This window comes from Oncorhynchus tshawytscha, linkage group LG07 (assembly GCF_018296145.1).
Source record: "Oncorhynchus tshawytscha isolate Ot180627B linkage group LG07, Otsh_v2.0, whole genome shotgun sequence".
In the NCBI taxonomy this organism is placed as follows: domain Eukaryota; kingdom Metazoa; phylum Chordata; class Actinopteri; order Salmoniformes; family Salmonidae; genus Oncorhynchus; species Oncorhynchus tshawytscha.
The window spans coordinates 29414304-29429131 of record NC_056435.1 but is presented as its reverse complement, the minus strand read 5'-3'; the positions used below and the strand labels follow the sequence as shown (position 1 = coordinate 29429131).

Sequence of the window (14828 nt, the reverse complement as noted above, 5' to 3'; positions counted from 1 at the left end):
CTTCAAAAGGAACAGATAGAGTAAGGATTATCTATAAAAATGAATAGTGCCAGGATTTAATCCCGGACTAAATTACTTTATGTATTCAGAATTGCGTGTAAATATGCCCAAGGTTTGATCATCAAAGCATTTAATAGCACAAAAGCCTTCAACAATGAATTGCCAACCAGGCTGCTTGTCATTTTCCGTATAAACAGACAGACTATCAAAGCCCATTCCTTTTCATGTTTTTCAGGTCCCAATGCAATTGGCTCGGCGACCAAGGTCTCTACTTTATCAGCCCTCAGTACAATAGCACTGTCTTTCACAGCGCGGACATCGTTATGACAAACCGCTATCAGCGAACATCTGATGTGGAGGCAACTTGACAACGGAACAGGAACACCAACCACCCAGTCTGGTGTAACTAGATCCGTTCATTTAGATTTTAGAGGCAGGAGGATGAGCAACGTTGGAAAACAAAGTCACTGAGATGAGAGGGAGAGAAAGGGCCTCGCTTCAGCACCCCGTCCACCGGCGAGAACAGGAAATCGACCGATGTCTTGACTCTGTTGTTACCAAAGCAGCTTTCATTAAAAAAAAGAAAAATGTCTTATATGCATCTTTTGTATGACATGTCTAGCTTTTATAGATTTCTTTTGAAACCAATTCATAATTGGTCTGGGCTTTTTATAAAAGGCAAGGTTGAGGTGAGTTCAGTGCATGGTGCGTACCTACATACAGATCTGACAGTTTTAGAATTTGATAAGTTTTCAGTTGGTTGGAAAGAGCGCTTTTGTCGTCTGAGGTGAATTGCATTTTTTGGTCAAAGAAAACTACCTGTTACTGTGGTTTCATGTCAACAAAAACCATAGTTCAGTCTTCTTAGAAATGTATGCATTTTTACCACCATCTAGACTGATATGTTGAGTATATTGCTTTATAACTATTTTTTTATTACTCCATAAAACATTGCACTGACGCCTGATGAAAAATGAGACTTGATAGAAATGTGACAAACTATGTTAAAGGATGAGAGGGACTTTATTGTCCCTTGCTGGTTTGGAGTCCCATCTTCCATAGGTTGCTCTGGCCTTGGCCATTTAATTGCGCTGGCTGTCTGTCTCATCCGCTCATCACCCTACTCGTCCTCTCAGTTACATTAGCCGTGTGTCAACTCTACAGCTATTCTATTCTTTGCCTTGTGTGTGCCTCATCATATCTTCGAAATCCTCAGGTCCTTAAAGAGCCTTAACTTATCTATCAACAACTATTATAAACATAGATGTATGTTGTTATGCAGCTGCTGTATGATGTGTAGCTACACTCTGCATTAATAGACAGGTTATTACCATCCCGTGTATAATCCTAGTCATTCTTAGGGCCAGGAGTTTTTTTCCTTGTCAGGTTATGTGGTCGGGAAAATCTCCTTGTCCTTGTCGTATATTATAGTTAGGGCCAGGGGGTTTTCTGACCATGTGACCTGACCTGGAAAAGCTCTTTATGAAGGAGAAGTGTGTTTCAACAGTGTCGTGCTGTTCAGCATGGCTTAAAGGTAAGGTGGAAAGCCTGGGACATTTTAGTAGGTCCACTGACTGCTCCCCTACTAAAAGATAAATGCTGCTGACAAGTTTTCCTTTCCCATAGTCTTCTGATGCCATGTGATACTGGTACAGTACAGTACAATACAGTCCCATACATATGTAGCTTGTAATCCAGTGAAAAAGTCAAAAGTGCAGGTAGTTTGTAGTACTTTCGAGGGGAAGTTTAGGCAGACTAATGGGTCTGACTCAGAATCATGCATCGAGAAATGTCTAATATACTTTTTTGTACACTTCAGATCATTTATATCAAATAAAAACCTTTCTAAAGAGCTGATTAACCTGGTTTTTATGTAATAACACAAATGTTTCATACAGTAGCTAAATGTCGTTCAGCATGACTGTATTTGCCCTTCTTTTCTGTCCATTTGCTAACTGACTGAATGGCTTGAGACCATACAAAGAGATAGCAGGTTTGTGTATCTGTAGCCATACAAGTCAAACCACTTTTATGTCTGTGCTTCTGTCTCAAACAGGTGTTCTCCTGTAGGCCTACATACTTTGGGATTTACCGGTACTACCATCCATTTACTCCATGTGAAGTTCTGTTTTTTGCTGTTGTTGGTTGTTTATACTGTGTTAATGAATAAAGTTGATTGATTTATATTAAGTGAGTGAAATTCAATGGACTTATTTCTTAATGCTTATTACTTGTGATCAGAATTAATTATCTTGAAATTCATATTACATCCAGTGGGCGGTGCTGCAAGTTAAAATTCATGTTCAGGGAGCAAGTGTGTATCAGACCCGATTCAGACTTAAGAAATGTATGCCTTTCCTACACATGCCTTTCCTTCTCAGTAGTTGGATTCAGGCTTACCTTATGCAGGTGCATAACAGGCTTTACAGGCGTGGTTCCCTTGCTCACGCTGAATAAATGTAATTCAACCACTGAAAACCCTCCCACTTGCTGGCCAAATGATTTTCTTGTGGAGTTTTCACTCAACACAATTTTCAGTACATTTTTCTAAAGCAATCCCTTTAAATTTACCATGTGATACTGGTACAGTACGGTACAATAATTATACTTTTCTTGACAAACTCACTAGAATATATGGACAGAACAGTTCAGAATATTTGGGATCAATGAAAGAAAGCCATGTAAATCTGAAATGAAAGAAAGCTATGCATATTTGTCTCCTTTTTAGTACCAATTAGTAGATTTTAAAATACTCTGATCTTGTGTATTATTTAGGGGTTATGAATAATAATTACAAACAAAATGGTTTAGATAGCCTTTATGGTGAATCAAAAATACAATGGTTTGATACATCCTTAAAAAGTTGTAATATTCAATTCCACGTGACCGTTTAGTCATGGTAACTACACTTCTCCAAGCTCTGATATTACTGATGGTCATTAGTAGCCTACCAGACTTGTTAACTGCCTGGTACTCAGCACTCTATTGTCCCTCTAATCACTCTGACATAAATGCAAATGTAATCAAAAATCTAATCAAACACTTCATGAGAGCCCATGAGCTCATGTTGCACAACATTTCTATAGGCTAGGCAACTGCATGAGAAAACAGAGTTTTGATGGCCTCTATTAAAAAGAAGAGGATCCCATCAGCTTTCTATAGGCTAGGCCTACTATATTTATTTCTCAACTTTCCTAATATTAGGCACATTGCTTCTCTTTACAACAGGAGTATAGCCTACCTGGCTGACATAAAAATGAACCACGGGAAAAGCATAAATGACATGTCTTTTTTCCCCTGTCCTGTTTCGAGACAGGTGCATGATAATGGTCCATTCTAAATCAAAACGAATTTCACCCATATTGTTTAGTATATGTAAAGACAAGATTAAATCAAGAATAGTCTGATGGGTGACAATGTTAGCCTATCACTTGTGAATTATATATTATCACTTGTGAATTATGCCCGCTTGTGTGGAGTAAGGCAAGAAACAGCGCCTGCCTTTTTAAAAACTTTTTCAAATCATAGTCCGACAACTCATGTAGCCTAGCCCATAGGCGTATATGTTTTGATAAGGTTTGTATAACAACTAAAGTGTCAAAATAACTGAAAATTAAGCACATTAATCCTCATTACAACTGGTGTAGAGCCTAACTGGCATACATAGGTGGCGCGTGAGTTTAAAGTTTGGGGAAGTTAATGTTCACCATAAAAATGCACATTTATAATAAAGCATCACATGCATAATCGCATTTGCAGTCACTTTTGAGAATGGCGTTTTCCGCTAATTTATTGCATTTTGGAACGTTCGCCCTTATAGCCTACTGCCATGTGCGCTTATAATGTGAAGAAATAGCCTAATATGGGCTCTTAACCAACTGTGCTATTTTTATTTATTTTTTCTTCTTCTTGTCTTCATGTTTCTTCATGTTGGTGCTACTGTCTCTTATGACCAAAAAGAGCTTCTGGACATCTGAACAGCGATTACTTATCTCGCCGACGAGTAGGTAAACCACCACTACAATCCATATTATTGGCCAACAAGCAATCATTGGAAAACAACTGGACGATCTACGATTAAGTCTATCCTACCAACAGGACATTAAACTGTACTATCTTATGTTTCACCAAGACGTGGCTAAACTACGACACAGAAAATATAGAGTTGGCTGGAAACTATGTCTGGGAAGACGAGGGGCGGGGGGGATGTCTATTTGTCAATAACTGCTGGTGTGCGATGTCAAATATTAAAGAATTCTCGAGGTATTCTTACCTGAGGTAGAATACCGCATGATAAGCTATAGACCACACCAGGAGAGTTCTCATCTATATTTTTCGTAGCTGTCTATTTACCACCACAAACCGATGCTGGCACTAAGACTGCACTCAACAAGCTGCATAAGGCCATAAGCAAACAAGAAAATACTCATCAAGAAGTGGCGCTCCTAGTGGCCGGGGACTTTAATGCTGGCAAACTTAAATCCATTTTACCTCATTTCTAGCAGCAAGTCACATGTGCAATCAGAGCAAAAAAACACTCGAGACCACCTTTACTCCACACAAAGAGACGTATACAAAGCTCTCCCTCACCCACCATTTGGCAAATCTGACCATAATTCTATTCTCCTGATTCCTGCTTATGAGCAAAAACTAAAGCAGGAAGTACCAGTGATTCACTCAATTCAGAAGTCGTCAGATGACGCGGATGCTATGCTAAAGGACTGTTTTGCTAACACAGACTGGAATATGTGCCGGGATTCATCCAATGGCATTGAGGAGTATACCACCTCAGTCACCTGCTTCATCAATAAGTCACCGTCTTCATCAAACAGTGACTGTACATACATATCCCAACCAGAAGCCATGGATTACAGGCAAAATCCGCACCGAGCTAAAGGCTATAGCTTCTGCTTTCAAGGAGTGGGACACTAATCCGGACGCTAAAAAGAAATCCTGCTTTGCCCTCAGACGAACCATCAAACAGCCAAAGCGTCAATACAGTACAAAGGTTGATATCCTACCACACAGGCTGTGATGCTCAATGGATATGGCAGGGCTTGGAAACTATTACGGACTACAAAGGGAAACTCAGCCATGAGCTGCCCGTGACGCGAGCCTACCAGACAAGCTAAATGCCTTCTATTCTCGCTTCGAGAGAAGCAACACTGAAGCATGCAGGAGAGCACCAGCTGTTCCGGATGACTGTGTGATCACGCTCTCCATAGCCAATGTGAGCAAGACCTTTAAACAGGTCAACATTCACAAACCCGCGGGGCCTGATGGATTACCAGGACGTGTCCTCAAAGCATGCGTGGACTAACTGGCAAGTGTGTGCAAACCTGGTCAAGAACTACAGGAAACATATGATCTCTGTAATTGCAAACAAAGTTTTCTGTATCAAATATTAAGTTCTGCTTTTCTGATGTATCAAAAACTTATGTCATGCAATAAAATGCAAATTAATTACTTAAAAATCATACAATGTGATTTTCTGGATTTTTGTTTTAGATTCCGTCTCTCACAGTTGAAGTGTACGTATGATAAGAATTACAGACCTCTACATGCTTTGTAAGTAGGAAAACCTGCAAAATCGGCAGTGTATCAAATACTTGTTCTCCCCACTGTATGTGTTAACTGTCTACAGCTCAGCATTCGACACCATTGTACCCACCAAGCTCATTTCTAGGCTAGGGACCCTGGGACTAAACACTTCCCTCTGCAACTGGATCCTGGACTTCCTGACGGGCCGCCACCAGGTTGTAAGAGTAGGCAACAACACATCTGTCAAGCTGATCCTCAACACTGGGGCCCCTCAGGGGTGCGTCGTTAGTCCCCTCCTGTATTCCCTCTTCACCCATGACTGTGTGGCCAAGCACGACTCCAACACAATCATTAAGTTTGCTGACGACAACGGTGGTAGGACTGATCATAGACAATGAGGAGACAGCCTATAGGGATGAGGTCAGAGACCTGGCATTGTGGTGCCAGTACAACAACCTCCAGAACAACAACCTCTCCCTCAATGTGAGCAAGACAAAGGAACTGATCGTGGACTTTAGGAAAAGGAGGCCTGAACAGGCCCCCATTAACATCGACAGGGCTGAAGTGGAAGGGGTTGAGAATTTCAAGTTCCTTGGTGTCCACATCACCAACAAACTATCATGGTCCAAACACACCAAGACAGTTGTAAAGAGGACATGACAACACCTTTTCCCCCTCAGGAGACTGAAAAGATTTTGCATGGATCACCAGATCCTCAAAAAGTCATGCAGCTGTACGATCGAGAGCATCCTGACCGGTTGCATCACCGCCTGGTATGGCAACTGCTCGGCATCTGACCGTAAGGCACTACAGAGGGTAGTGCGTACGGCCCAGTACATCCCTGGGGTCGAGCTTCCTGCCATCCAGGACCTACAGTATATTATCAAGGCACAAGGCAGACCCAGATGCAGACACAGGAGGCAGATGGTTGGAGTCGTACAATATTTAATTATCCAAATGGGTAGGCGAGAGAATGGTCGTGGACAGGCAAAAAGGTCAAAACCAGATCAGAGTCCAGGAGGCACAGAGTGGCAGACAGGCTCGTGGTCAAGGAAGGCAGAATGGTCAGGCAGGCAGGTACAGAGTCCAGAAACAGGCAAGGGTCAAAAGGACTAGGAAAAAGGAGAATAGCAAAAAGGAGTACGGGAAAAACACGCTGGTTGACTTGACTAAACATACAAGACGAACTAGCACAGAGAGACAGGAAACACAGGGATAAATACACTGTAGAAAATAAGCGACACCTGGAGGGGGTGGAGACACTCACAGGAACAGGTGAAACAGATCAGGACGTGACAGTATATATTCGGCAGTGTCAGAGGAAGGCCCAAAAAATTGTCAAAGACTCCAATCACCCAAGTCATAGACTGTTCTCTCTGCTACCTCACGGCAAGCGGTACCGGAGCACCAGGTCTAGGACAAAAAGGCTCTTTAACAGCTTCTACCCCAAGCCATAAGACTACTGAACAATTAATCAAATGGCCACCTGGACTATTTGACCCCCTATGTTTTTACACTGCTGCTACTTCCTGTTTATTATTTATGCACAGTCACTTTGCAAATTACCTCAATGTAGCCTCATTATTGTTATGCCATTTTCTTCTGTTACTTTTTAATTTGATTACATTTTTTTAAACTTTAGTTTACTTAAGAAAATATTTACTAATTATATTTCTTGAACTGCATTGTTGGTTAAAAACGTCTTAGTGATCCCTTCCCGCTCGAATCCCGGTAACAGGTTTGATTTGACAACATCCAGTGAAATTGCAGCGTGCCAAATTCAAAAACAGAAATACTCATAATAAAAATTCACAAAACATACATGTGTAATTCATCAAAATAAAGCTTAACTTCTTGTTAATCCAGCCACAGTGTCAGATTTCAAAAAGGCTTTACGGCGAAAGCAGACCATGTGATTATCTGAAGCAGCGCCCAGCATACCAACACATGAAAATCATATTTCAACCAGGCAGGCGTTACACAAAAGTCAGAAATAACGATATAATGCATGCCTTACCTTTGAAGATCTTTTTCTGTTGGCACCCCAAAATGTCCCAGAAACATCACAAATGGTGCTTTTGTTCGATAAATTCCTTCTTTACATCTCCAAAATGTCCATTTATTTGTTGCGTTTGATTCAGAAAATACACCGGCTCCAACTCGCCCAACATGACTACAAAGTATCTAATAAGTTACCTGTAAACTTGATCCAAACATTTCAAACAACTTTCCTAATCCAACTTTAGGTATCCTAAAATGTAAATAATCGATCAAATTTAAGACGGGATCAACTGTGTTCAATACCGGACGAAAACAAAGTGAAGCGCGTTCCAGGTCGTGCGCACCAAAAGACTTGAGTCCACCAAAAGACTTGAGTCCACCTGGAGTGACATATGGAAGGAACAGGGCTACTTCTTCATTTCTCAAAAGAAAAACATCAACCAATTTCTAAAGACTGTTGACATCTAGTGGAAGCCATAGGAACTTCACGCAGATTCCTATTAAAAAGGTCTTACCATAGAAAACTAATGGAAAACAGATTGACCTCAAAAACAAAATTCCCTGGATGGATTGTGCTCGGGGTTTCGCCTGCCAAATCAGTTCTGTTATACTCACAGACATTATTCAAACAGTTTTAGAATCTTCAGAGGGTTTTCCATCCAAATCTACTAATAATATGCATATCCTAGCTTCTGTACCTGAGTAGCAGGCAGTTTACTTTGGGCACGCTTTTCATCCGGACTTGAATATACTGCCCCCTATCCCTAAGAAGTTTTAAGGGCTTGTTAATAAGCCTTCCATTGTAAGGTCTGTTGTATTCGGCGCATGTGACGAATACAATTTGATTTGATTAATAGTTTATCAACATTTTAAGTTAAATGTTCTGACATGTTGCATCAGCCTCATTGATTTTAAACTGTGGGGTCTATCCCCTCCCACAACTGTCCCAGACTATTTGGAATATTTCTTTCTCGAGACAGAAAACAATAGAATAGGTCAACTTTACAAATCATAAACTGAAAAATTGGGCGTGCAAAATTACTCAGCCCCTTTACTTTCAGTGCAGCAAACTCTCTCCAGAAGTTCAGTGAGGATCTCTGAATGATCCAATGTTGACCTAAATGACTAATGATGATAAATACAATCCACCTGTGTGTAATCAAGTCTCCGTATAAATGCACCTGCACTGTGATAGTCACAGAGGTCCGTTAAAAGCGCAGAGAGCATCATGAAGAACAAGGAACAAACCAGGCAGGTCCGAGATACTGTTGTGAAGAAGTTTAAAGCCGGATTTGGATACAAAAAGATTTCCCAAGCTTTAAACATCCCAAGGAGCACTGTGCAAGCGATAATATTGAAATGGAAGGAGTATCAGACCACTGCAAATCTACCAAGACCTGGACGTCCCTCTAAACTTTCAGCTCATACAAGGAGAAGACTGATCAGAGATGCAGCCAATAGGCCCATGATCACTCTGGATGAACTGCAGAGATCTACAGCTGAGGTGGGAGACTCTGTCCATAGGACAACAATCAGTCGTATATTGCACAAATCTGGCCTTTATGGAAGAGTGGCAAGAAGAAAGCCATTTCTTAAAGATATCCATAAAAAGTGTTGTTTAAAGTTTGCCACAAGCCACCTGGGAGACACACCAAACATGTGGAAGAAGGTGCTCTGGTCAGATGAAATCAAAATTGAACTTTTTGGCAACAATGCAAAACGTTATGTTTGGCGTAAAAGCAACACAGCTCATCACCCTGAACACACCATCCCCACTGTCAAACATGGTGGTGGCAGCATCATGGTTTGGGCCTGCTTTTCTTCAGCAGGGACAGGGAAGATGGTTAAAATTGATGGGAAGATGGATGGAGCCAAATACAGGACCATTCTGGAAGAAAACCTGATGGAGTCTGCAAAAGACCTGAGACTGGGACGGAGATTTGTCTTCCAACAAGACAATGATCCAAAACATAAAGCAAAATCTACAATGGAATGGTTCAAAAATAAACATATCCAGGTGTTAGAATGGCCAAGTCAAAGTCCAGACCTGAATCCAATCGAGAATCTGTGGAAAGAACTGAAAACTGCTGTTCACAAATGCTCTCCATCCAACCTCACTGAGCTCGAGCTGTTTTGCAAGGAGGAATGGGAAAAAATGTCAGTCTCTCGATGTGCAAAACTGATAGAGATATACCCCAAGCGACTTACAGCTGTAATCGCAGCAAAAGGTGGCGCTACAAAGTATTAACTTAAGGGGGCTGAATAATTTTGCACGCCCAATTTTTCAGTTTTTGATTTGTTAAAAAAGTTTGAAATATCCAATAAATGTCGTTCCACTTCATGATTGTGTCCCACTTGTTGATTCTTCACAAAAAAATACAGTTCTATATCTTTATGTTTGAAGCCTGAAATGTGGCAAAAGGTCGCGAAGTTCAAGGGGGACGAATACTTTCGCAAGGCACTGTAACTCTAAATTAAGCATACAGCATAGGTGGACCTGTTTCTTTGTTAACCGCACAACACGGAATAGCCGCATGTGCGCACTCCCTTGTTTGGAGAAATATCCTTTCTATTTGATTCAGCTTTGTTCATTTGTATTATTCATACTGTAAAATAATGCCAAGGTATTCTAAGCAAATATTTACTTCTAAATGAACTAATGTAGCCCACAGCTATATGGTAGAGCCAGATTAGGGCCTAACATTAGGACAACTCAGAGTATACTATTCTGTTCTTCTAAAATAGACCACATTTTCTTCATATCATGTTTCTTTAAACCTGTCTAAAAGAAATCATGGATTATTGTGATGGTGTAGCCTTAATTAAATGGTTTGTTAGACTTTTTTAAATGTAGATGTTCCAGAGGTCTGCATCAGTGGCTTGTAGGCTATGCGTGTTAGCCAGGAGATGCTACATGTGTTTATGTTAATTAACAGTCACTTACAGTGAGACTGGCAGTTGTTTGCTTGACAATCACCGGCTGAAAAAAATTTCATGACAGCCCTACTTGGGTGTCAAGATGGCAGCAGGCAGGACAGCTGTGCTAGGCTTTTTTAATGGTAACATCTTTGTTTCAATCATCAATGATTCTTTCTACACGACAGTTTAAAGTAGAGGGTAATGAAGAAAATGTGCCTTTTTTTTCGACTTGACCATATAAGTTACAAACATTTTGGCTATGGATGTCAAGTTGTTTATAACATTCTTATCATAGCTATCTGCCTATTACTGTCATGATATACACTCAATGACCAAAAGTATATGGACAGTATATGCCCAAATCATGGGCATTAACATGGAGTTGGTCCCCCGCTTTGCTGCTATAACAGCCTCCAACTCTTCTGGGAAGGCTTTCCACTAGATGATGGAACATTGCTGCGGGAATTTGCGTCCATTCAGCCACAATACCATTAGTGAGGACGGGCACTGATGTTGGGTGATTAGGCCTGGCTTACATTCGGTGTTACAATTCATCCCAAAGGTGTTCAACAGGGTTGAGGTCAGGGCTCTGTGCAGGCCAGTCAAGTTCTGCCCCAACGATCTCAACAAACCATTTCTGTATGGACCTCGCTTTGTGCACAGGGACAATGTCACACTGAAACAGGAAAGGGCCTTCCCCAAACTGTTGCCACAAAGTTGGAAGCACAGAATCGTGAAGAATGTCATTGTATGCCGTAGCGTTATGATTTCCCGAACCATGAAAACAGCCAATTTTTCCCCTCCCATCAGACTTTACACTTGGCATTATGCATTGGGGCAGGTGGTGTTCTCCTGGCATCCGCCAAACCCAGATTATTTCATCAGACTGCCAGATGGTGAAGAGTGATTCATCACTCCAGAGAACGCGTTTCCACTGCTCCAGACTCAAACGGCTGAAAGTTTTACACCACTCCAGCCAATGCTTGGTATTGCACATGGTGATCTTAAGCTTGTGTGTGGCTGCTCGGTCAAGGAAACCCATTTCTTGAAGCTCCCAATGAACAGTTATTGTGCAGTCAGCAACGGGTGTGGCTGAAATAGCCGAATCCACTCATTTGAAGGTGTGTCCACATACTTTTGTATCTACACTACCGTTCAAAAGTTTGGGGTCACTTAGTCCTTGTTTTTGAAAGAAAGTACATGTTTCTGTCCATTAAAATATCATCAAATTGATCAGAAATAGAGTGCAGACATTGTTAATGTTGGAAATGACTATTGTAACTGGAAATGACAGATTGTTAATGGAATATCTACATAGGCATAAGGAGGGCCATTATCAGCAAACATCACTCTTGTGTTCTAATGGCCCGTTGTGCTAGCTTATCCAAGTTTATAATTTTAAAAGGCTAATTGCTCATGAGAAAACCCTTTTGCAATTATGTTCTGATGATTAAAGAAGCAATAAAACTGGCCTTCTTTAGGCTAGTTGTGTATCTGGAGCACCACCATTTGTGGGTTCGATTACAGGCTCAAAATGTCCAGAAACAAAGGTATTTCTTCTGAAACTTGTCAGTCTATTCTTGTTCTGAGAAATGATGGCTATTCCATGCGAGAAATTGCCAAGAAACTGAAGATCTCGTACAACGCTGTGTACTACTCCCTTCACAGAACAGCGCAAACTGGCTCTTACCAGAGTAGAAAGAGGAGTGGGAGGCCCCGGTGCACTACTGAGCAAGAGGACAAGTACATTAGAGTGTCTAGTTTGAGAAACAGACGCCTCACAAGTCCTCAACTGGCAGCTTCATTAAATAGTACCCGCAAAACACCCGTCTCAAGGTCAACAGTGAACAGGCGACTCCCGGGATGCTGGCCTTCTAGGCAGAGTTCCTCTGTCCAGCATCTGTGTTCTTTTGCCCATTTTAATATTTTATTTTTATTGGCCAGTCTGAGATATGGCTTTTTCTTTGCAACTTAAGCTAACGATAACTTTTTACTTGAAATGCTTCTCATACATTTTAAGGACACATCGATCTGTCTGAATGTATCCCACACCAAGAAGAACTGTGATGGTAAACATGTCTTTGGACATGGTGAAGGAGGGAGACACGGACATCCAGGACCTGCTGGAAGGAAACGCTGCCCTCCCGGAGCATGGGGCTGACGACAGCGCTCAGGTCAAAGGAGGCCACATCCCCCTGCACAATGCAGCCTCATACGAGGTGAGTAACTACATAGATTAAATCAGGCCTTTGAAGATGCTTTAACTGCAGTACGGCTTGCCGTAAGGGTTTTACATAGACATGGGCAATGCACATAAACACATGCGCTGTGACATACGTCACATAAAATAACATTTTAACACCCACACTGTGATGAAAGAGACCTAGTGGAATGTCTGCATGCATGTATTGGAGTGGACGTTCTCTGTCTCACTCCTTTCCATCACTCCTCTCTTCTCTCCTCAACCTGGTCTCATCATTTTGTATTATTCTGTATGTAAATACAAGATTAGGGCTGTTGCAGTGACACTATTACCACCACAATGGCAGTCATGAGTCATGACCCAGTCAAATTCCATGTGACCGTTGAGTCATGGTAATCTCCTTTTATGCACTCTGGACATGCTTTGGTAGTACCCAACTTGCTAATAACCATCAGGTTGCTAATACCCTGGTACTCATCACCCTCTAACCACTCTGACATCAATGCAAATGATGAAATCACATCGTGGCGATTTTAGCATGTAAATCTTGGTGGGGCAAACTCCCCCCAAAAAGTTTTAGATGCATGCCATAGACAAACATTGGCAGCAGAATGGCTTTATTGAGACATGACACTGTCATAGGATGCCAGCTTTCCAACAAGTCAGTTCGACAGACTGTGCCCACAAACTGTTAGGGCCTACATAAAGCTGTACCAACAACAGAGCTTTCCTTTCAGCACCATGGAGTGAATCCTTACCACCAATACACCTGGCTATCAGCGGAGCTTTGTCTGGCAGCAAAACAGTTCATTCAGCCTCATTTACTGCCTTTTTAAAAAACATAGCTGATAAGCCTGACTTGCTTAAACAAATGTAGTCTCTACTGACAATTTAGATCTACAAACTATCCAGAAGGCAAGATCAGTACAGGTGCATCAAAGCTGGGACCGAGAGACTGAAAAACAGCTTCTATCTCAAGGCCATCAGACTGTTAAACAGCCATCACCAACACAGAGAGGCTGCTGCCTACATACAGACTTGAAATCATTGGTCACTTTAATAATGCTTACATATCTTGCATTACTCATCTCATATCTATATACTGTATTTTATACCATCTATTGCATCTTGCCTATGCCGCTCTGTCATTGCTCATCCATTATATATTCGTATTCCATTCCTTTACTTAGATTTCTGTGTATTAGGTAGTTGTTGTGGAATTGTTAGATTACTTGTTAGATATTGCAGCACTGTCGGAACTAGTAGCACAAGCATTTCGCTACACTCGCAATAACATCTGCTAAACATGTGTATGTTACCAATACAATTAGATTTGATTTGATTTATAAGGGGACGACGAGCGGATAAGAGACAATCCGTAATTTCGATTAAGACATTAATAAGCAAGCTAGGATTGACATTACAGCTTTATTTTAAAACGGATTTCAAAAATCCTCAATGTACAAACAGTACCCCATAAAGACAAAGCGAAAACAGGTCAAAATGTTTTTAAAAATTAAAACAGAAATACCCTTTGCTATGAGACTCAAAATTGAGCTCAGGTGCAACCCTGTTTCCATTTATCATCCTTGAGATGTTTCTACAACTCCATTGGAGCCCACCTGTGGTAAATTCAATTGATTGGACAGGCTTTGGAAAGGCACACACATGTCTATATAAGGTCTGACAGTTGACAGTGCATGTAAAAAAAAACAAGCCAGGAGGTTGAAGGAATTGTCAGTAGAGCTCCGAGACAGGATTGTGTCGAGGCAGAGACCTGGGGAAGGGAACCAAAATATTTCTGCAGCATTGAAGGTCCCTAAGAACACAGTGGCCTCCATCATTCTTAAATGGAAAAAGTTTGGAAGCCTCTTCCAAAAGCAGGCCGCCCGGCCAAACTGAGCAATCGAGGGTCACTCTGACAGAGCTCCAGTGTTCCTCTGTGGAGATGGAAGAAACTTCCAGGTGGACAACTATCTCTGCAGCACTCCACCAAATCAGGCCTTTGTGGTAGAGTAGCCAGACGGAAGCCACTCCTCAAAAAATGCACATGACAGCCCGCTTGGAGTTTGCCAAAAGGCACGTATAGACTCTCAGATCATGAGAAACAAGACTCTCTGGTCTGATGAAACCAAGATTGAACTCTTTGGCCTGAATGCTGTGG

General features: G+C 41.4%; 1 protein-coding gene across 3 annotated transcripts in view; it reads left to right on the top strand.

The window, feature by feature from the left end:
- Window positions 1–2190, top strand: part of cntn4 (contactin 4) — a 172476-nt gene extending 170286 nt beyond the window's left edge. For all 3 annotated transcript variants that reach the window (XM_024426801.2, XM_024426798.2, XM_024426799.2), the window contains exon 23: window positions 236–2190. In XM_024426801.2, the coding sequence (XP_024282569.1) occupies window positions 236–327 (92 nt within the window). In that variant the 3' untranslated portion in view covers window positions 328–2190. The remainder of the gene's footprint in view (window positions 1–235) is intronic.
- The last annotated feature ends 12638 nt before the right edge of the window (window positions 2191–14828 follow it).